The 24,043-nt window shown below is 46.2% G+C and overlaps 1 protein-coding gene across 1 annotated transcript in view; it reads right to left on the bottom strand.

The window, feature by feature from the left end:
• Positions 1-24,043, bottom strand: part of ABHD2 (abhydrolase domain containing 2, acylglycerol lipase) — a 107,722-nt gene that overhangs the window by 9,971 nt on the left and 73,708 nt on the right. Inside the window, exons 6-9 of the mRNA XM_043921482.1 lie at positions 13,866-14,049; positions 5,225-5,317; positions 1,978-2,088; positions 27-96 (exon numbers count right to left, since the gene is read on the bottom strand). Of these exons, the coding sequence (XP_043777417.1) occupies positions 27-96; positions 1,978-2,088; positions 5,225-5,317; positions 13,866-14,049 (458 nt within the window). The remainder of the gene's footprint in view (positions 1-26; positions 97-1,977; positions 2,089-5,224; positions 5,318-13,865; positions 14,050-24,043) is intronic.

Here is a 24,043-nt window from a genome sequence, read left to right as displayed (position 1 = left end):
TTGCTCTCTGAGCTGTGGCCACTCACCCTGTGCAGGTATCTCATGCAACTTTCTTCCTCGTAATATTCCTTCAGGGAGTTGTAGCCGTGAAACTTCCTGGAACACACCCACACACCCACACACAAAAGAAAAAGACAAAACAACACTTGGAATAAGATTAGAATGCTGAGTTGATCTATTACTGTGCCAGTTCCCACACTAACACATTATATCAGTAGAATATACACAGGTACCGGAGTTAGGGGTTAAGAACACCCAGCTATGGCATCTGAGTTCAAATTCTGGCTCTGTCACTTACTGACTATGTGACCTTACACAAAGCACTTAACCTCTCTGAGCTCCTCCTCTGTAAGTGAAAGTCGCTTAGTTGTATCTGACTCTTTTCAACCTCATGGACTGTACAGCCCATGGAATTCTCTAGGCCAGAATACTGAAGTGGGTAGCCTTGCCCTTCTCCAGGGGATCTTCCCAACCCAGGGATCGAACCCAGGTCTCCCGCATTGTAGGTGGATTCTGTACCAGCTGAGCTACAAGGGAAGCCCTCTCCTCTGTAAAACGGAGCTAAAGAGAACAGCTTCTTCCTAAACATTCTCTTTGGACTTAAAAAAATTTAGAAGATGAATGAAATTTATGTAATTTTTGTTTTCTTCATTAGCATAGTGTCTGAAAAGTGATAGTGTTAGTTGCTCAGCCGTGTCCAACTCCTTTGCGACCCCGTGGACGGTAGCCTGCGAGGCTCCTCTGTCGATGGGATTTTCTAGGCAAGAATACTGGACTGGGTAGCCATTCTCTTCTCTAGGAGATCTTACCAAACGAGGGATTAAACCTCGGTCTCCCGCATTTCAGGCATATTCTTTACTGTCTGAGCCACAACGGTAGCCCACTATAGTGTCTGCATCACTGTAAAGCTGCACGCCCCATGGTAAGTGAGCGTCGGTATAATTCATTCTCGCCTGTTAAACATGCCAGCAATTTCCATTTCCTCTGAGTAACTAGGCATATTTCATGGGTATATTTATGGGCATATTTCAAAGTTATTTGGTTTAAGAAGGCTACTAAAACCTCATAAGGAAGGTAAGTACAGATCCCATACCCTCAGGTTAATATCTGTCTATTTGGATGAACTTTAGGCCACATCTGAAGGCATCAAATGATTATTAAACAAAAAGGATGATGTTTTTAAAAGAGAACGATGAGGTCAGAGATCAGCTTTACCTTTCCAGGTGAGGCTAACCTCAATCAGAAACCTCTCGTGCCAGGAAAGAGGACACCGTCAAAGGGGTGACCTCAGGAGCCTGGAGAGGGTAAGGGTCCCTGAGTGAGGTGGGTGGGATTTGGTATGACACTCAGAGAGGAGCGTCTTCATGCCCTCAAAGGAAGAGGCTCTGTCCATTTTTCTCGCAACACCCAGCTCTCTTGGTTTACTTTCAGTTTTTCTACTTTGGATAGAGACATGGGCAGGTACAGGTGCAGGAAGTATTTCCTTCTCCTTTACTCCACAGCCACATGCATTTATGTGACATCCGATCTCCATCCCAGAGACGAGGACTACGGACAACTAGGGTGCACTCACCCCAGCTCCCCTGTTCAAGCTCAGCTGGGCAAGGCAGGAATGCAGAACGAGTGGTCAGAGCATCTTCCTATTTTTTTAAGAGACATTAGAAATTTGGATTTCTCTGTGAAATCTTCAGGTTTGGTTTTTTTTTTTTTTTTAACTTTTTGGCCATGCTGCACGGCATGTGGAATCTTAGTTCCCTGAACAGGAATTGAACCCAAGGAGCCCCCTACAGTGAAAGCCAGAATATTAACCACTGGGCCATCAGTGAAGTCCTGAAATCTTCAGTTTTTAAACAGTGGGCATTAAAAAGAAAAAGAAACAAAACCCTTAACACCAAAGTGTGCAGAGGAAACCCCTGTGCTGGGCAGTGCAGGCCCGCTGCCTCCTGCCTGGCACCCTGCTCCGGGCCGTGGGCACACCTCATCACGTTGTCGTCAATCTGCATCAGAGATGTGGCTGTGTAGAGGCGGCTCAAGTCCGTGTCCTCCAGGCTCTGGGGTTTCTTCACATGGTCTCCAAAAAGAGCTTGCCTAGGAGGAGACAGAAAGCAAACAGAATGAGAATCAGCATGCTGTACAATGAAATAACTTACCGTTTGGTCACTTATACCTCCGTAAAGCTGAAAAAAAAAATGTTTTTTAAAGCACATGATAAACAACCACAGGTGAGCCTGCTTCCTGGCCCAGAGGCAAGCCAGGAGAGAGTCTGTGAAAGAGCGGACGTGGATAACTTAGAAATAAATCCCTTCAGCCGTCGGAATGTCCCAGAGGATGAGCTTGTTGACTTTTGAAGACCTGGAGAACAATGAATATCAAGACCTTATTTTCCTTGCGAGGGGCAGCGAGACAAACTAAAGACTAGGCTTCAGCCTAGACGACTATTTCAAAATTGGCCCTGCAGAGAGATCTCAGGATGGGCTGTGTGGCCTGGGGTGGGCTGTCAGCCAACCAAGGGCAGGGGTGAGGGGGGGCCCCAACTTTACACTGGTGTTACCACGCTCCCTTTGGTAGAACCCCTGTCCATTTGTGAACGCTTCACGTCACTTACCAAGGAAGTTAATGGTTAACCCATTCAGCTCTTGGGCAAATCAACCACTTTCCAATATGTTAGCTAAAAAGCAAATGTAGGGACTTCCTTGGTGGTCCAGTGGCTAAGACTCCATGCTCCCAGTGGAAGGGGCCCAGATTCGATTCCTGGTCAGGGAATTAGATCCCACAGGCCAAAATGAGAAGATCCTGCATGCCACAACTAAGACCCGGTGCAGGCAAATAAGTAAACAAAAATAAATATTAAAAAATTTTCCCCATCAAACATTCATCTCACAGTTTGTTTTTTACATAAAAAGCTAATGTATACGCTGAAGTGGAGGACAGAGGAGCCTGGCGTGCTGCAGTCCATGAGGTGCAGAGAGTATGACATGACTTAGCGACTGAACCACAGTAACATACTGGAAGACTAATCTAAGTTGGTTCTAGTTTCCAGTTAAGAAAATGATCAATCTAGAGAGGAGGAGCGTAAAGACAGAGGTCATAGTGAGCACATTTAGATGTCCATTCCCAGTGAAAGCTGTCACTCACACAGCTAAAGGAAGACTGACTGAGTTTGTTTTGAGGTTTGGCCCCACAGTGGGAAAAATTCATTATAGAAACTAAATGTTCTGGTAGCCAGTCACCACCTCTTCCAAAGGAAACGAACCAATTTCTCAAAAAAAAAAAAAAAAAAATTTTTTTTTCAAAAGAGTATTAGGAAGATCATGTACTTAAAGGATAGAATTCCCAATTTAAAGTGTGTCCTGATAAAACTAGAAAAAAATTTTAAGAAAGGAAAGATGACGCTGGTGGGGAAAACAAATATTCTAATGAAGGGGCCTGAAAATTTCGAGATGTTTGACTTTCTGTGGTAAGTTTAAATACACTGAGAGCACATTCAAAGGACTCTCCCAATTTGTTAAGAATTACACGATGGCCTTTCTAGACTCATTAATTAATGGCAAGACTGGGCCCAGCAGCAAAACAAATGTTCTCTGGGAGGAGCTCACTTTCCACCCCAGAGGTGTGGAAAGACAGACAGCAGCCTTGGACTTGGGGTCTGATGGCCTGCTTTCACCCCGTGTGGGTCCTCAGCAAACCCCTGGATCCATCCAAACCTCAGCCGAGCCACACCTGACTTGAAGCCCGACACACAACTGATGCTCACACACCGTGAGCTGAGCGGAAGGCCAGCCTGGGGCACGTAAGCCTCCGAGGGTCTCCGCCCACCCAGCACCACAGCCTGGGGACGCACCCGGCCACCGGGCCACCCAGGGGCCCGTGAGCGCCACCCCAGCCCAGGTGCCATGGGAACCCCACCCACAGGAAGCCCAGTCTGGGCTATCTGGCTGGCTGGACAGTACAGCATTTTCTTTTAACCGCTGAGAAAAAGAGAATAAGAAACTGATCATGCAGACAGACTGCTTTTCCTGGGATGGCCTCAGAACCCCCCTAAAATGGTACTCTGAGTGCCCATTTGTGTACCAGGCTCTGAGAGAATCAAAACATGCCTGAGCCCTCCCATGCTTTCCAGTTTTGTTCATGGATGCAGGATTCACACTGGGGGAGAAACAGCAGAAAAACAACTAGTGGGAAGGAGCCGGCTTCACGGAAGCAGAGACCAGAGATGGACCTAAAAGAAGCGGGCTGGGTCTAGACAAGCAGAGGTGATGGGAGGAGGGTCAGGAGAGGCCAGGGGGCCATGGGGGTCTCTGAGTGGCCTGCTCGAGCTGGAGGGGGAGAGGGGCATGTGGGGAAAGGGGAGAACCCACATGGCTAAGGATAGTCACAGTGGTGAAATCATCACTAGTATTCCCTGAGTGCTACTGCCAGCCAGGCGCTGCTCTCAGCACTTGTCAGGGGCTAACCCACCAAAGCATTCTGAGCAGGAGATGGGCAGGCAGAGTGTGGACAGTGTGGACATCACGCTTGGCACCAGTGGTAGGACTCCTATCCCACTGCTGCTTGATCAGATCCCCAAGAGCCAGCAGAGAACGATTCTGGGTCCCCCCAAGCACAAAAATCTCCTAAAGAGAAACATACCTCCACAGTGACAAGCTACCCTCAGGATGGCCCTCATTTTTTTTTTTAAATAATGAATTTTGCCTTTTTAAAATTAAAACTTTAAAAAAGTTTTTGGGCTGCATGTGGAAGCTCGATGTCTTAACCACTGGACCACCAGGGAAGCCCCAGGATGGCCCTCATTTGGGAAAGAATGGTGTGGAAATGGTTTCTCTTCCTTCTTGAACTTTTTGAAAAGTATGGAAGCAGATATCGATTTTGTGAATTCGGCAGCTTGGGATGAATTTGTTTCTAACCAAGTCACAAAGCAGTCAGCTGAGAATCTGCACCAACCCTGCCTTCTTCTTTTTTTTTTTCCTAGAGAAAGAGGAATTTTGGCGTTTAGTGAAATAAGCTCAGAAAGGCACTGTCTGGGGACTTCCCTGGTAGTCTAGTGACTAAGACTCCATGTTCCCAGTGCAGGGGGCCTGGGGTTCGATTCCCTGTTCAGGGAACTAGATCCCAAATGCTGCAACTAAAGATCCTCCAGGCTGCAATGAAGACCTGCTGCAGCCAGAAAAACTCCAAAAAAACCAAAGGTACAGTCTGTCTCCCGAGGGAAGGGAAGGTGCCTCACCGGTGCGAGAGAATGATCTTCTTCATGTTGTCGGCCATGAGGAAGTTGTAGAAGCGCCGGCACTGGTCCCACTGCATGAAGGTCTCCTGGGCCCTGGAAGAGCCACAAGGGAAGAGTGAGAAGGGGAGGAGGGGGGCGTCCTGGAGCGGAGAGAAGGGGCTGGCGGGGGGAGGAGGCAGAGTTCCTGCCACTGGAGGGACCGGCTACCTTGGCAGGAACCTGGGCTCGAACACCTGGTCCTCAGACTAAGGGCAGAGCCACCCGAACACTAAGTGAATGAACGTTGCTCAACGAGAGGCCCCAGCCCGAAAGGTCTCTGGGGCCACGGGCTTTGCCAGAGACACTCCTGACCTCCTCTTCCATCTCTATGTCTTTGTCACAGGACCTGCTTTGATTTCATTCGAACAGTATCTCTCCTTGGCTTTCTACCCTGCAAGCAAGTTTTTCTGGCTTCATAACAGGACCGTGCGTAGGGACAGGGTGTGTGGAGAAGATAAGTGCGTGGCAAAACCTAAAAACACTTCATTTTATCACTTTTGTGTGGAATGTATAAGAAATACAACAAACTAACGAATAAAACTAAAAAGAAGCCGACTCACAGAATAAACTAGTGGTTATCGGTGGGGAGAGGGAAGGGGAGAGGGCATTATGGGTGGAAGGGTTACTATGGGATTATACGGAATCATGTGTGTGAAACTTTTAAAATTAATTTTTACTGAGTATAGCTGCTTTACAATGTGTTAGTTTCTGCCGTACATCAAAGTGAATCAGCCGTATGTGCACACACACCCACAATGTTTTAGATTTCCTTCACATTTAGGTCACCACAAGAGCATTGAGTAGAGTTTCCTGTGCTATTAGAGTAGGTTCTCATTAGTTATCTGTTTTATACATAGTAGTGTATATGTGTCAATTCCAATCTTCCAGTTCCTCCCACTGCCCCTTCCTCTTTTGGTGTCTATAAGTTTCATTCTCTACATCTCTATTTCTGCTTTGCAAATAAGGTCATCTCTACCACTTTCCTAGATTTCCACGAATTGGTGATGCTCTCCGATATTTGTTTTTCTCTTTCTGACTTATTTCAGTCTGTATGACAGTCTCTCTAGGTCCATCCATGTCTCTGCAAATGGCACTTGAAACTTTTTAAATTGTAAAACACTAGAGAGTTTAAAGAATCATTCAACGCAATTTTTAAAAAATGGGAAGGGAAAAAAAATAAAACACTTCTTTCATTGCCATTTGCAAGGCAAAGGAAAATCATATAAGTTGAGCTTTCTTTTGATTAGTCTTAGAACATTTAAGGGGCAAGGAATGGAGGGAGAAGTATCGAGGCCCTCTGCCCCCTCTAGGCACGGCTATGGGGGTGGTCCTGAGTCTTTCTGCCTCCAGAGCTAGTGTGTGGTTGGCAAAGCAAGGCCTTCTGATGTGAGGTGGGGGTTCGCTGCTGCTGGTGCTGCTGCTGCTAAGTCGCTTCAGTCACGTCTGACTCTGTGCGACCCCACAGACGGCAGCCCACCAGGCTCCTCTGTCCCTGGGATTCTCCAGGCAAGAACACTGGAGTGGGTTGCCATTTCCTTCTCCAATGTATGCACGCATGCTAAATCACTTCAGTCGTGTCTGATTCTGTGCGACCCTATGGACTGTAGCCCACCAGGCTCCTCCATCCACAGAATTCTCCAGGCAAGAACACTGGAGTGGGTTGCCATTTCCTTCTCCAGGGGGGTCGCTAGACAGGTAATATCCCCACTTCCAGATCAGGAGACCAGAGACTCAGAGAGGTCCCACCAGATCGATCAGGAACGGCTGAGTGTGACCCAGGCTGGCGTGACTCAAGCATCCGTGCTCGGATCACCACCCTGTGCGGCGGGAGGAGACAGCAGGGCCAGCCTCCTCTGCTCGCCTCTGCGGCCAGATTTCCCTGCCCACATGTCAGGTGAACAAACACCAAGGTGGAGACTCCCAGGCTGCCATTCAGCCCTCCTCACTCTGTGCTTTCTTCCCTCGGGTGTGAACCCAAACACAGCTGCCATGGCGTCCTTGCTAACCTTCATTCTGCAGATTTCTGAGTCTCAAGGCCTGATTCCGCCCTGGGAATGAATCTGGGTGTCACTATGCCCACATTGTCTCATTTCCCAGATGGCCAGAGAGAGGACTCCTGAGAGAAAGGATGGTTCATAGGTATTAAAAAAACAAAAACAAAAAACAAGGATCATATTGATGTATGGCAGAAGCCAACAAAAAGCAATTATCCTCCAATTAAAAATAAATAAATTTAAATAATAAAAGCAAAAATATTGGCAATGGCATGACCAAAACAATTTACAAAAAAAGCTTTGATTAAAATGAAAAATATAATCAAAGAAATACAAATAAAACATTTTCAAATATATATATACACACACACACATATATATGTATATATATATAAACCCAGGGAGTTATGAAAGTTATTTCCCAAAAGCTGTCACACTTCAGTTTTGGCATAGCAAGCATTTCCCATAACATCACAGTTAAAAAATAAAAGCTAGTGGGAAGTTAAAAGTGAAAGGGTTGGTGGGTTTAATGGCCTGTGACATGCTCATAAAACAAGGGCTAAAGCACACAGTGAAGACTAACATTGCCTTCAAAAGTTAAAAGGTCATTCTATAAACCCATGAGGGGCTGGAGGCGTCAAGAGTAGAAAGGATGGGCCAGATCACCTTAGGCAGGACCCCAGCTAAGGCAGGGCTGTGGGCACCTGCTTCTTGGTCTGTGAGGGTGTCACAGAAGGGTGTCACCCAGTCTGGGAATTGCACCTTGCTGCCAGGCTGGGTCCCTCTTCTCTGCACTGGACCCAAACAGCCCCTCCCTCAGAAAGTTGATGGTCCAGAAACAAAGAAATGGTCTTGCCCGCATCTAGTCCTCCCTTTGCTGACCTTCTAGCTGCTTCTGTCAGTATCACCTTCATGTCAGAGGGACAGCAGACGCAGGGAAGCGAGGAGGCACTGGTCATAAACCTGGGCTATGAGAAGATGCTCCAGTTCTGTGGGTTTCTCGGTTGAATAACCCCAGAGGTTCAGTTCAGTTCAGTTCAGTCGCTCAGTTGTGTCCAACTCTTTGCAATCCCATGGACTGCAGCACGCCAGACTCCCCTGTCCATAACTAACTCCTGGCGCTTGCTCAAACTCATGTCCATCAAGTTGGTGATGCCACCCAACCATCTCATCCCAACCCGAGATACCACTCACTGAAAGGCTCTGGTGACTCATGGGGGCCTGGGGCTCAAGGAGGGACTGGGATAAGGATGCTGGGACCAATGCTTCACTCAGTCAACACTGGCCAACAGTGATTCCTTGCATCTTTGGTTTATCATTCAGTATATTTAAGGGATATCTTTCATCACCTTTGAGTATAAAATTAAGGGACTGAACTTAATTTTATATTAGTTTAATAAAGCATAATTGAGATCATTGTATTATTTTAAAAAATCCATTCATATATTTAAAAAAAATCTGACTTCTTCAGTACCAGCACCAACAACAAACTGAGAAGAAATGAAAGAGAGGGGAACCTATAAACTAAAAGAAACTGAAGAGACAAATCAATAGACACAGTGTGTGGACATAATGGGGATTCTGATTGAAAGAAACTGTTAAAAAACTTCTGTGAGACAATCAAGGAAATCTGAACACTGACTACAAACAGGATGCTATTAATATTCAGAATTAATAATCTTTTGGTGTGATGATGATATTGTGTTATGTTTAAGAAAACGTTCTTAAAGGGAAAAACAAATACTGTACATTGATGCATATATATGGAATCTAGAAAAATGGTACTGATGAACCTATATGCAGGACAGAAATAAGAGATGCAGACATAGGAAACAGACTTGTGGACACAGCAGGGAAGAGGAGGGTGGGACGAATTGAGAGAGCAGCACTGAAACATATACATTATCATATGTAAAACAGATAGCTAGTGGGAAGCTGCTGGGGAGCTCAATCCGGTGCTCTGTGACAACCTAGACGGGTGGTAGGAGGGAGGTTCAAGAGGGAAGGGACATAGGTATATTTATGACTGACTCAGGTTTAGTTGTGTGGCAGAAACCAACACAACTTTGTAAAGCAATTACACGCCAATTACAAATAAAAAAATAAAAAGTTCTTAGAGTCTTTTTAGTGCTACCAAGTGAAATATTTACAAATGATATGACATAATGTCTGGGATTTGCTTTAGAATAATCCAGCTTACAGGGGAGTGATGTGTGGAAGAGGTGCAGAGGAAATAAGAGTAGCCAAAAATTAAGCACACTTGAAGCTGGTAGTGGATATACAGGGGTCCAATACTCCATTGCTTTTATTTTGTATGTACCTAAAATGTTCCATAATAATGAAGAAGGAGAAAGAGAAGAAGACAGAAAATAGAAAATCTTCTGGATTATGATCTCCTGAAAATTATCTACCCTGAGGAGGAGAGCTGAAGATTAAAGTCAGTTTTAACCATTAACTATGAAACTCATCAACTATTTCTTAGGGTTGAGGAAAGATCAGCAGTGGTCTGGAACCACTGTACACACGGCCCAACAAGAACCTCACTGGGAATTTCAGCTCCCACTGAAGCCAGGCTCCAATTTATATGCCATGTTTCTGCAGTGAGAGAAGGAGGAGGCAGAACCAGGCTCCAGGGAATGGGGCTGGTGATGGGATGAAGGTCTAACAAGATGTCCAGGCTTCCCAATGGGCATGAGTTAGCACAGAGACTTGGAGCTATGGCCCATCTGACCCCACTGGGTAGTTCACCAAACTCTGTGGAAGCCACTTCACCTCTCCAAGCCTCAGTGTCCTTATCTGTCAAATTAGGAGGTTGAATTAGAGAAGCAATATTCACACCAAGATTGTTCTATGGGTGAGGTATGTAGGCAGTTCCATCTCAGGCCTGACAGAGGTCGCCCTGGGAGCCTTGGTATTGTTTTCATTGCTTCTGCTAGTGGGTGAAATTTAGGCAGACAGGGGTGCATGTAGTGAGTGGAGAGATGGCCAACTGGTGGTGTTAAGAATGGGTCTGAATTCTGACCTCTTCAGCTGAAGAGGTCTGGGGGATGGGCAGGCTCCTGGGCGTGCATCTCATGAGGATAAAGAGAATGTCAGCCTGGGAACCAGATGGCTCAGGCAAGAAGTGCTTTACGCATCCATATATCTACCTATCTCAATCAATAAAGTCCTTTCAAGATGCCCCAGTTTCTAATCAGGGGTTTCCCAGGTGGCTCAGTGGTAAAGAATCTGCCTGCCAATGCAGGAGACATAGGAGACGTGGGTTCAATCCAGGGGTCAGGAGTATCCCCTGGAGAAGGAAATGGCAATCTACTCCAGTCTCCTTGTCTGGGAAATCCCACGGACAGAGGAACCTGGCGGGCTACAGTCCACGGAGTTGCAAAGAGTCGTAACATGACTGAACAACAGAGCATGCAGCATGTCTTCTTAACAGCGTTAAGTGATTTATTAAACCAGAGAGTTAGGCTGAGTCTGAACACACACATTTCCAGGGCTAGTTGGCAGCTGTTTGTGCTGAGGGAATGAGTTAAGTCTGCTGGATACAGTGTAGTCTGGGGACATCTGTCACCCTCCTTTGCTGGTTCAGCACCTCATCAAGCATGAACTAGTTCAGCAGCAGCTAGACTCTGCTAACTACAGCAAGCGGGGGCTGGCTTCTGAGCCTAGGACAGCCTCTGGCTAGTGGGGAGGTGCGTTATGGGATGAGAAGCCAGAGGGAGGGGACGGATCACTGACAAACGGTTCTGGAGACTCAACTAGGGGAGGGATTTACCCGAAGCATGAACTCCTGTGTGGCCCCTGCAGCGGCAGACGGGCCCTCCCCGCTCCACCTCCGTGTAAAGGAAGCAAGGCTGCCACCATTCCAGTGCTGAAAAGGCTCACTGCCCTCAAGCCTTGGCAGGAAAAAAGAGGTTACGCTGGTTGAAAGTAAGGCACTGTCTCCTGGCGAGTAGATCTCATTAGAACGATGAGGGGACCTGAGCCGTGAGTGGCCCCAGCACACACATAGGATGACCGTGTCTCTTTGATCTGCCTCCAGTTTTCCTGTGTGTAGGGTGTAGGATCTGAGTCTGGATCTCTTTGCTCCAAAGGATAAAGTTGCCTGTTTCTCTCCTCTTTGCAGACAACTGATGTGACAATGATTATGAATATGAAGATCTCTGAGGCCTCAAAGAGAAGTGGTGTGGACCACGTCTGCAAAGTGCATGGAGCCCCTCGCAGATGTTGGTTAGCTTCCTAGCTTAAATCCGTACCTAGGATCCTCAATTGTGCGCGTCGTGTGCTTGGCCAACAGCAGATGGCGCTGTTGCAGCAAAATGAAATGAGGCTGTTAATTATGATTCTGCTCGTTAAAAAACACGGAAAACAAGCTTGTCCTACATTCTCCTTCCTGTCAAACCCAGTGCTCTCTGAACACAAAGTCAGTGTTCTAGTCACTTGACAGCGCTTGGTTTAGGAAGGGACTCTGATTTTTACAGATCCTAGAAGCCTGGCCAAAAACTGGACCGCTAGTCAGAGGAGAGTGGGTCTCCCCGGGATCCTGGGGCGGGCCCTCTGCTCATTGCTCTAAGATCCCAGTTACTGGCAAGGATGGGGCTTTGGGTAACTCTGGTTACATCATGGCTGAGAATCGGGAGTTGAGTATTTCTAGCCAAGTCAACACACAGGAACAAACATGTCCCGGTTCAAACCAGAGTGTGGAGGGGAACTGAAAGGGAGGATTCCCAACAGGAGGATGGGGAGACTAACCTAGCCTGCAACACTAGGGCTGGAGAGACCACTGAGGCCCCTGGGCCCAGTGACTGCTAAAGGTGGCTAACACCTCAGGAGTCGCCTGGGAAATGTGCCCACAAGCAGATTCCTGGCCCCATGCCCCAGACTCATGAATCAGGATCTCCAGGGCTGGGGCCCGAGAAAATGAAGTTATTTTTATCACGATCCTCCAAGTGATTCTTTTTTTTTTTTTTTTCCAAGTGATTCTTAACGAAGTGTGGCAGTCACTAGTTCTCTAGATTGGTCTTTGTGATCCACTGATGTAGCCTACTTCTCATTTTACAATGCATAATGATGATAATTGGTAGTTACTGACAACTTTCTACGTGCCTGGCACTGTTCCCAGTAGTTCATTCTCATGAACACATTTGACTCCACCATGGCGCCACAGGGTAGGTGCCAATTATTGTCACCCCCATACTGCAGGTGAGGACCACTGGGACACAGGCCTCAGCCCTGGACCTCAGGAAAGGTTCCAGCAGGCAAGTGTTTCCTGTCTATTTTGGGGTACATTTAAATTCTCCATTTTGAAAAAAAAAAAAAATAAATAAATTCTCCATTTTGGCCCAGCTTTAAGGCTCTGGCAGAGGCTGAATTCTGAGCCTGCATTTGCCCTTTGGATTTGTTGATTTCAAATTCCAGTAATAGATATTTTCAGAAATAAGATAGCCCCTTATCCATTAGAAAATGACAAAATAGGTTTAAACTACACCGAGAGATACAGGTGAGGCAAAAAGTAAGGATTATCTACAAGGTCTGTGGTATTAGACTGGATCAATCAGGGCAGGGAGTTTGTTGTTTATTTTTGTGTGTGTGATTTTAGATTTCTGCATTACCCATTTATAATACAAAATACATTATCACGAGGCGTGAGTACGGGAAAAAATATGAATGCATTTAAAGAGTCCAGAGAGATGTGTGTGTATATGAATGTGTATGTGTGTGAGTGTGTATGTGTATGGGTGTATATGTGTGTGTGTGTGAGTGTGTATGTGTGTGAGTGTATGTGTGTATGTGTATGGGTGTGTATATATGAATGTGTATGTTTGTGAGTGTTTATGTGTATGGGTGTGTGTACATGAATGTGTATGAGTGTGTATGTGTGTATATGTATGGGGGTGTGTGTGTGTGTGTGTGAGTGTGTGTGCGTGGTGACTCTGGAGTGATCGAGGACAACACTGATCTGGGCGGGGAGGTCAGAGCAGACAACAGTGCCCTCCTAGGACGCACTCTGCGGGTTTCTGTTGTCAGGAGACTAAGGGGAGAAGTAAACTTCTACCCAGCAGGTCATCTCTTATGTGTGATCCTGGGATGCTGAGAGAGATGACTATTTGACGGTGAGGGCACGGATTAAACGGTTTCTACAGATCCCTTCCAGATGCCATCCGAGACCCAACTCTTTGGCAGGTAGGAGGGGTTGGGGTCATAAGGTGATCCAGCTCTCAGACCCTGGTTTGCCAAGTCTCCTGTGTTTTCATAAACCCACAGTTCTATAAAACTCCTGGAGCATGAAGAACGTTAGTCATCTCAGAGACTCCAAAGGGAAACAGCAGCTATTAAAGGGGTGGGCTTTGGCTTATTTCATTACAGATCTGACCCCCAAAATACAGCTGCATATCCCAGGTTGAAGGGGTCTGACAGGACCACTCCAGCATATGATGTGGAAGCAAAGCAAGGTGGAATCAAGACCCAGAAACTTCTGCTTAGTCGGCCCCAGCATTTCCCCAGGTCTTCACGGGCCAGTGTCTGGTGTGCTGGGGACATCTCAATAAACGAACGCTGACTGGAGGACCAGTGGCAGGAGGAAGTGGGGGCACGCGGCCAGGATCACTCACCTCAGTGCGCTGTAGCCCTGACACACGCTGACGCAGCACAGAACCTTTTCTTGGTTGGCCTGGGTCTCCCCCAAGTATTTACACACGATGTTACCGCCCAAGCTGAAGCCCACAACCACCAGCTGGGTCAGGGGGTATGTCTTCTTGATGTAGTTTACCATGGCTCCAAATTCCCAGGTGCAGCCTGTGGACAGAGAGGTAAGAGGACTTGGTCATTTCAGATGCAACACAGTTTGGAGAAAATGTGAGCTGGGAGGGTTACTTAAGTGGATGCCAAGGCATTGAGAGAGAGAGACAGACAGACAGACAGAAATGTAAGTACATAGCCCATCCTCTGTATTTGTGGGTTCTACACCTGCAGATTCAACCAAACACAGATCGAAAATATTTGGGAAAAAAGTCCCAGAGAGTTCTAAAAAGCAAAACTTAACTTGGTCATACATAAGCAACTATTTACATAGTATTTACATGGTATTATCAGGTATTATAAGTAACCTAGAGATGTTTTAAAGCAGGGGTTCCCAATCTCTGGGATCGAATGGCTGATGATCTGAGGTGGAGCTGATGTAATAATAATAGAAATGAAGTGCACAATAAATGTAAAACACTTGAATCATCCCCAAACCATCCCCCACCTTGGCCCATGGAAAAACCGTCTTCCACAAAACCGGTCCCTAGTGACAAAAAGGTTGGGAACCACTATTTTAAAGTACACAGGAGGATGTGCCTAGGTTTTATGCAAATACTATGCCATTTTATATAAGGAGCTTGAGCATCCATGGATTTTGGTGTCCAAGAGGGTCCCGGAACCAGTTCCCTGAGGATGCTGAGGGACGGCAGGTATTTTGGGGGTGTGTGTAGAGAGAGAAGCCAAAGACTTCTCTTTGGCTACCTGCAGAGAAGGCTGAGTGCCAAAGAATTGATGTTTTTGAACTGTGGTGCTGGAGGAGACTCTTGAGAGTCCCTTGGACAACAAGGAGATCAAACCAGTCAATCCTAGAGGAAATCAGCCCTGAATATTCATTGGAAGGACTGATGCTGAAGCTGAAGCTCTAATACTTTGCATACCTGATGCAAAGAGCTGACTCATTGGAAAAGACCCTGATGCTGGGAAAGATGGAAAGCAAGAGGAGAAGGGGGAGACAGAGGATGAGATGGTTGGATGGCATCATAGACTCAATGGACATGAGTTTGAGCAAACTCCAGGAAGATAGCGAAGGACAGGGAAGCCTAGCATGCTGCAGTTCATGGGGCCGCAAAGAGTCGAACATGACTTAGCAACTGAACAAGAGAAGCTTCCAGAGGCCCCTCAGTATGAGGAAACACAGCATAAGTAGCACCCATGAGGGAAGGGACCATTTACCAAACGCATGTGCAATGCTCCTTCAAGGGTGAGTGCTGAGAAACCCATCCCATACTCACTGAAATCAAAACAAAGGTGTGCATGAGCACCTCAGTTCACACACAGATGAAAACAAAAGCAAGAGCGATACTCTTAGGGATCAGCGTCTTAGGCTACAAAACAGGACGCTATACCCACATGTACAATGATTCATGGTGTTGAGAAAAGTACCAAGTGGATGTTATTTACAGGATCGCCTTGCCATCGGGGAGAAGGAAAGACAAACTTCAGTCCAGAGGGACAGCCAAGATGTTCTGTGGGATTAGGGTAAAATGTTCTTGGTGACGTAGGGACAGGTGCCAAGGGAGGCAGACCCATTCAGAAACACAGAGGAGACTTCTGAATGGAGAAGGCACTTGGGCCCAGTGTGCCCGGGAGGGATGATACCAGCTGGTGTCCCCTTGAGAAGCTGGTGAAGTCAGGACTAAGTAAGATGATATAGGTAAAGGGCTTAATTCTTTTTTAAAGAATTCTTTTTTAAAATATCATTTAAGGACACCCATGTTCATGACAGCTTTATTCACAACAGTCAAAAGGTGGAAGCAACAAAAGTGTCCATCAACAGATGAACGAATAAACCAGACGTTGTACATGTATTTGGTGGAATATTATTCAGTCTTAAAACGTAAGGAAATCATGATACATGTTGCGACAAGGACAAACCTTGAGGACATTATGCTAAATGAAATATTGTTGTTTAGTCTCTCAGTTGTGTCTGACTGTTTTATGACCCCATAGATTATAGCCTGCCAGGCTTCTCTGTCCATGGCATTTCCCAGGCAAGAATACTGGAGTGGGTTGCCATTTCCTTCTCCAGGGGATCTTCCTGGCCCAGGAATCAAACCCAAGTCTCCTGCATCAGCAGGCGGGTTCTGAAGAGCAGTTACAACTAATCGTGTAGGTGCTTTAGGAGCTGCAACTTAATTCAATCCAAGCACTTCTGATGTGGATAAAAGGCCAGGCCTGCGTAATCCTGGACAAGCTGCTGGGTGTTTGTGCAGGGCTGCTGTCTCTCCCAGGCAAGGGAAAGGCAAAGACATGGTGTCTGCCCAGCTCCAGGATCAGAGTTTGGGTAGACACTGGGTCCTCCCAAGATCTCCACCCAATGTCAGTTACCAAACACCCTCGGTTCCTCAGTGTCTGGGAACCGCATCCTGGGTGCGTTTACTGGGCTGGCCAGAAAGTTCTTTTGGGTTTTTCTATAACAGCTTATGGAAAAACTTGATCGAACTTTTTGGCCAACCTGATATTAAGAGCTACAGCAATCTGTTTTTTAATACTAGCAAGATTTTAATGTGGTTCTACATATTTAATCCTTAAGGGATTAGCACCAGTAACAAGATTGAGGTCTCTAATCTTGCTGCAATTTTAAGACACAATGAAATATCAGACACTACATGGCAACCCACTCCAGTATTCTTGCCTGGAGAATCCCTGGACAGAGGAGCCTGGCGGGTCACAGTCCACGGGGTTGCAAAGAGTCAGATATGACTTAGCAACTAAACCAAACCACCACTCTGGCCTTAGGACTTCCCTGTAGCTCAACTGTAAAGAATCTGCCTGCAATGCAGGAAACCCAGGTTTGATCTCTGGGTTAGGCAGATCTCCTGGAGGAGGGCATGGCCACCCACTTCAGAATTCTTGCCTGGAGAATCCCATGGACAGAGGATCCTGGCGGGCTACAGTCTGTGGGGTCACAGGGTCGGATACGACTGAGCGACTACTGCTAGCACCACCATCCTGGCCTTAGAGATGAGTGCCACAGGCCCATGTTTGAATAGCAAACTGTGGAGGACAGGAACGACCCTTTTCTTATACCTCCCACCCCTAAACAGAGACAGGGCTAAGACAGCCTGAATGCTACTATTTCAAAGCCAAATACCCCCAAATGGCTCTGACATGACTCAGCAGGCGGGAATACAAGAACCCAGAGACTGGGTGTTCTCTGTGGACGGGGACATTGAGTCATCTGCAAACTCCACGCTAGGCACATGGTGGGTGTGCCACCATGAAGGGGGTGAGGAGGAAGCCTGAATCATGCGGAACGAGAGCACACAGTAACACCCAGTGTGACTGTACACAGGACTGGGAAAGAAAGAACCTAAATATCCTTCCCCTTGAGTTTAACCCGAGTATGACCTGGACAGCCAACAGTATGGCTCGGCTGGTAGGCAGCTGGGAGCCTCGCAGTCCCTAGCATCTTGCTAGTGAAGGTGTGTGAGTCATTTCTTCGAGTTGTGGGCAAGCTACTGCCAAGCTGAGTCACCCGGGGAAGAAAACAGCTGTAGAAATAAAGCGAGAGCCCTTTTGACCCACCACGTTAATTGGCCTTGTCTTTATCTCTGAAACAAAGATTTTCACGCATGAGTGCTCTTGGCTTTGTTTCCTTGGGGTACAGGGTGCTGAATACTGCCCTCTTCCAGCTGAAGGTTAAATATTTAGATCTCATCCTGAAAGTGCAAATGGGATGACCCCCGAACACATCCCAAACTCTGGCCACTCCCTGGGAACTCTCTCGATGCTCAAGTCCTCTCAGCAGACGGTCTTGTCAGTTGTTTTACTGAGACGCTTGACTTTCTGCAAATTCACTGCCTTCACTTCCTCATCCTCTGTCTCTCTTCACCTCCCACCCCATGGCATCCTCCTGCCATTATTATACTCAATTGTTGCACAGGCAAAAACAGTTCCTGGTTATCATCTGGAATCATGAATACCATTGAGAACAGAGTCTGCAGCAATTAAAACAGCAGGTAGGAAAAACTTATGGAAAAGTAGAAGTTTCTTAAAAATCACTATCTGCGGGCTTCTCTGGTGGTCCAGTGGTTAAGAGTTCGCCTGCCAATGCAGGAGACACGGGTTCAATCCCTGGTTCGGAAAAATCCCACATGCCCCAGGACAACTAAGCCCCTGTACCACGACGAAGAGTAGCCCCTGCTCACTGCAACTAGAGAAAGCCCGAGTGCAGTAACTAAGACCTAGCCCAGTCAAAAGTGAATAGCTAAGTCAATAAAAGTTTAAAAATATAACAGGAAATCACTGATCTGCAAGTCTTTGTGGCAAGATGTATTGGATCATGGGTGATTTCCACAGCTTGTTGTATAGCAGGGTTTGCCTGAGAGAGACCTCAGAGTTTGTCTGTCATTCTGATGCAGTTATGAGCAAAGTTCTCTTTCACTCTCAAAAGTGACCCGGGAGGGATGCTAAATTATACGGTAGCCCTAGGTATAGGGCCTCCCTCCCTTCTAAGATGGAAATACTGTACTCTAAGCAAGGCACAGCTTTCTGGTCTTACATTGAGATTACAAAAGATAGTTTTAAATACAAAAACAATTCCAGTATTAAACCCAATTGGACATTAATGAGCTCCCCCTCCGAGCAATAAAAAATGATGCTGTGATTTTAGGCACTTCTGCTCACCTTGATGCTAATACAAGAAAGCCAAGTGTTTAGAAATAAGGGAAGGACCCACTTCACTGTTAAAACTCACAGGAAAAGGCAATGTAAATAGTTTGAGACCATTTTCAACGCCAAAATGTCCTAGGTTGGTGTTCGGTCATAAGTTCTCAGGAGGTTCATGATTCTAAGAGACGTGGTCACCTTATGGGGGCTAATACCAGGTTATTATTTTGATTCTTTTCATATGATATAGAAAAGACTGTTTAAAAAATCCCATTTTTTTTTTCTCTAATCAAGATCAAACTCATGGATCCTTTGTGGCTTGGCTCTTAACTTTCTGGTCATAACATTTCTAGGGTCAGTCTTAGAAATGGAGGTCAGAATAACCACGACTGGATCATTTTGGTTTTCAGTTTGTTTCCTTGGCTGGCGGACTTGATCCAGATGTTCTCTGCTCTGAATATGAACACTGGACTGTTGGGATACGGCCTTCAGCTAAAGACAGAAAAATGGAGCAGAACACTTCCTGAATGTACTGGTCCTTTGCAGTATCGCTGACAAAATCACTTATATTCCAAACACTGTCCAGGTTAGAAAGCTAGTTGAGTCAATAAAAAGCAAGCCCACATGTCCATGACTGCTGTGTTCCAATTAAAGACTGTAAACTCTGTATGATAAAACACTTCAAAAAATATTCACGACTTCTAGGTGTTCCTTGATTTTCAAGTGTTATTCATTGATCTCATTCAGATGACAGGGTTATGGACCCAGTCTGATCCAGGAAAGAATCCCATTTAAATAAGAAATTTAAAAGATTGATAAATTTTACCCCTGTGGATTCTACTACTCATCCTAATGGTCTCACACTTTGTCTTTGGTCAGATCAGATAATGTCACTGAATTTAATTCTTCAAAAGGGAAATTCTGCTGGTTTAAAAAAAAAAAATCCATGAACTATTCTGAGGCAAGGGGTGAAGAATTATTTTTAAAGAATGAAAATAAATTTTAGAAAGTTAAAATATAGCTAAATAAACATATACTACAATTGAGGCTTCCCAGGTGGAGTTAGCAATAAAGAACCCACCTGCCAATGAAGGAGACACAGAAGACTCGGGTTCAATCCCTGAGGCGGGAAGATCCCCTGGAAAAGCAAATGGCAACCCACTCCAGTATTCTTGCCTGAGAATCCCATGGACAGAGGAGCCTGGCAGGCTACAGTCCGTAGGGTCACAGCAAGTTGGACATGACTGAAGTGACTTAAAACGCACGCACGGCATGTACTACAAAACAAGCCAGTAGCATGGAGGTGTGTGACCCCCACATCCACCACCACCCCCTCTGCTCCATCCCCAGCCCTGGCCCGTCAGATTTGGCAAGGAACCAATTCTGAAGCAAGCACTGCATCCTTCAAAATAACCACCAGGGCCTTGCCATCCCCACATGTAAAAAGAGTCAGAATTCAGACCAAATTCAAAACAGAAATTTATGCTCCATAAGCACAGCTTCTCAAATTGGCCCTCGTGAGCGTTCACAGGCGGTCAGCTGACCTAGAGGCTAGGCCTTTTAACGGTTCCAGTGAACGTCCACCTTTTCTCAAACTTAGAGTGAAAGATGGGAAAAGGCAGTAACATCACCATGTAGTGGTATTTGCTGGACCCCACACTGTGTGCCTTTATATTACTGCTGACTTCCCCAACTGGGGAATGCAAACTCCTATCTGTTGGACTCTGAAACACTGCCTTCTTCTGCAGGCCTCTCCTGAGCATCTCTAAGTGATCCACTAGGTGCGGGAGATTAACATAGTATGAAAATTGAACATGGAAATCTGGCTCCTGTCTTTAAAAAGGATGCAGTTTGGTAAATGTTCTTTTTGGAAAAGCCCAGCCAGCAAGTGCAGCCTGACTGGGACTGTCTCCCAACCTCTTCCCTCAGCACTGAGCTGTTCCTCACTAGACGGGGAGCTTCAGGAAAGCAGGGGCTTAGACTACCACCTGTATTCTCATCTCGGGGTCTGGACTCATGAATGTCTGTAGGATGTGAGATTAAAAAAGAAAAAATGGAGCCCAAGCCCACCAAGTCTATCTCTGTGACTGAGAAGCTCTTGCTGTTCTTTTGCTTTAAATCTAAAATGTGTCCGACTGGGAACTATTTCCTTGCTCCTTAGAAGCATCGGCAGGATGCAGTTCCTTACACAGAAAGGCTGTGTGGGGACTTCCCTGGTGGTCCAGTGGTCCAATGGTTAAGAATCTGCCTTCCAATGCAGGGGACGCAGGTTCGATTCCTGGTCGGGGAACTTAGATCCCACATGCCATGAAGCAACTGAGCCCTCTTGCTCAGGAATCTGAGCGCCACAACTAGAGAGAAGCCTGTAGGCTGCAAAGAAGAGCTCCATGTGTCACAACTAAGACCTGATGCAGCCAAAAATGAAATAAATAAACAAATTTTTTTTTTTAATTAAAGAAAGGCTGTTTAGCCTGTTATTCAAAAGCATGAACTCCAAGGGACTTCCCTGGCCCTCCTATAGTTAAGACTTTGCCTTTCAACGTTCAGCACAGGGGGTGCAGGTTTCCTGGTTGGGGAGCTAAGATTCCACGTGTCTTGTGGCCAAAAAATCAAACCATAAAACAGAAGCAATGTTGTAACAAACAAACAAAAAAATATTTTTTAAAAAAACCAAACACATAATGAAGCATAAAGCTTAAAAAAAAAAAAAGGCATGGACTCCAGGACTAGACTGCTTGAATGGGAAACTTGGGTCACCCATTCATCAGTTTTGTGATCTGGAGCAAGTTTCTCAACTTTGTTTCTTAAATTTTATTGGAGTGTTATTGATTTACCATGTTGTGTTAGTTACTGCTATACAACAAGGTGAATCAGTTATACATATACACAAATATCCACTCTTTTTTAGATTCTGTTCCCATACAGGTCATTACAGAGTGCTGAGTAGGGTTCCCTGTCTCCTGAATTGCAGGCAGATTCTTTACTGTCTGAGCCACCCGGGAGGCCCTTTACTCTAATAAGCAGTGTCTGAAATAGGAAATGAACACCATGACAGAGGTGCTACTGAGCTGGGGTTAAGAATCACACAGTTTGAAGGCGGGTCCTGCCACTTTCTGCTGTGTGACCCCAGGCAAGGTACTTAACCTCCTTTAGCCTGGCAAGTGGGGAAACTAATGCCAACCTCTCAGGCATCAGGAGGATCAAGGGAAATAACACCAGCGTGTGCCTGGCACTTGTAATGCGAGATAAATGGTAACTGCTTCATCCGGGATTTTCCTTTAATGAATTTATGTTTCAAAGGCAGCAGGAAGCATTCCTCTGATTCTAAGTCACAAGAACATATGGTTATCCATTTAGGAAATTCTGTTCAAGAGAGATCTAGGACCAACAATTTCTAATCACATCAGCAAGGATGCCCAATAACTAGGGAATAGTGCTTATGTGGTTTAGAACAAAGTTTGTAGGTAAGCAGGAAAAGGCTTTTTGCAATTTTCTCAGAGAGATCTGAGGTGGGTGGGACACAGGAAAAAAGGAAGAAGGGCTTCTTGTTAATGCCCTCTTTGGTTTGCCTCTGGTTGAACTCGCAATCTCAAAAGGCCAGAAGGATCTCCGTGACAGGGGGGTCTGCCATCTGCTCCAGCATGACACGGCTTGCACAAGGGCAGGTCACACAACCACAGGACACACCTGTTTGAGACGTGCCCATCTGCACAACGTCACCTTCCATCCAGAAAAACTCATTTCACACTCCTCCCCTCAGCCCTCACTCAGGCAATACGGACCTAGCACTTTCCAGGGGCCAAAGCAGAGACACTGGGGAGCTGCAGCAGGAGAACAAAGACCTCTGGTGCTCATGGAGGGGGTCTGGGGATGGAGAGACAGGAACAAACAGGTGGACAAATACACGGTCTCACCAAATCACAAGTGCCTTGACAGACGTAAAGAGGGGGATTAGATGAGAACGATGGGTCAGGGGCAGTCTTGGAAGGGCTCTCCGGGAAGGGCCTTCCGCACAGGACCTGGGCAGCCCTCAGGTCAGCGGGGCCCTCGGACCAGGACCCGGTGCCTGCCTATGTTCTGGGTGGGCTGTGGCACGTCTCAGAGATCAGGCGCCTCCTTCATGTCACATCCAGTCACCCCACACGGAGGAGGCTGATGAGTGGAAACCAAATACAAGTGGAGGGAAAGAGATGTGAAAGAGGTTAAAGGAACCTTTCAGCCAGCTGCAGCATATGTGACCCGATTCCAATCCTGAATTGAGCAAATTATAATTAAAAAGGAAAAACAAAAAGAAAGAAGTCAGTTGGGGAAACTGAACGGCTGTGAAGGAATACTGTTAAAGTTTCAGGTGTAATGATGGTTTATGTTTATGGTATGGACTGACTTGCGTCCTCCCCAAATTCCTATGTAGAAGTCCTAGGCCCCAGGACCTCAGAATGTCTCTGTTTGGAGCCAGAGCTTCTAGAGAGAGGTAGCCAAGTAAAAATGGGGTCTTTTGGGTGAGCCCTAACCCAACACGGTGGTGGTAGTGGTTCAGTTGCTCAGTCGTGTCCGGCTCTTTGTGACCCCATGGACTGTAGCCCGCCAGGCTCCTCTGTCCATCGAATTTTCCAGGCAAGATTACTGGAGTCGGTTGCTATTTCTTCCTCCAGGGGATCTTCCTGACGCGGGGATCAAACCAGAATCTCTTGCATCTCCTGCACTGGCAGGCGGATTCTTTACCACTAGTGCCACTTGGGAAGCCCAACTCAATATGACTGGTATCCTGATAAGAAGAGATTAGGATACAGAAAGAGATGTGGACACACAGAGAAAGAGCCAACTCTGAACCAAGGAGAGAAGCCTTGGCAAACCTGCCAACGTGTTGAACTTGGACTTCTAGCCTTCAGAACTACAAGAAAATACATTTCTGTAGTTTAAGCCACCAGACTGTGGTATTTTGTTTTGGTAGCCCTAGCAGACTAAAACAAAGAGTATGTGTATCTTAGCATCACACACTGAAACAGTCATAGATGACATGATAGGCTGCCTGGGATTTGCTCCAAAATAATCTTTGAAGGGGGACACAGGAAGGGGTGGTTTATAGATGGAATAAGATTGGCCAAAAGCTGAGAAATTGTTGAGATTGAGTGATGGGTTTATCCTGAGTTCATTTTCCTATGCTCTCTACTTTTCTATAGTTTGAACAATTGCATAATAAAAAGTTGAAAGAAACAGCTGAGAGGAAACAGTGTGAAACAGCTCCATCTATGGCTCTCCACCCTGGGGGGACCTTGTATTCTTGGGGCTTGGCCCTGGCGTTGGTATCCTTTAGAAGTTCCCCAGGGGAATTCTAATCTTGATAACCATGGGCCTACACTAAGAACCAGAAGTTCTT

The sequence above is a fragment of the Cervus elaphus genome, chromosome 13, assembly GCF_910594005.1.
Source record: "Cervus elaphus chromosome 13, mCerEla1.1, whole genome shotgun sequence".
Lineage (NCBI taxonomy): Eukaryota > Metazoa > Chordata > Mammalia > Artiodactyla > Cervidae > Cervus > Cervus elaphus.
This window is presented reverse-complemented; position numbering and strand designations above follow the sequence as displayed.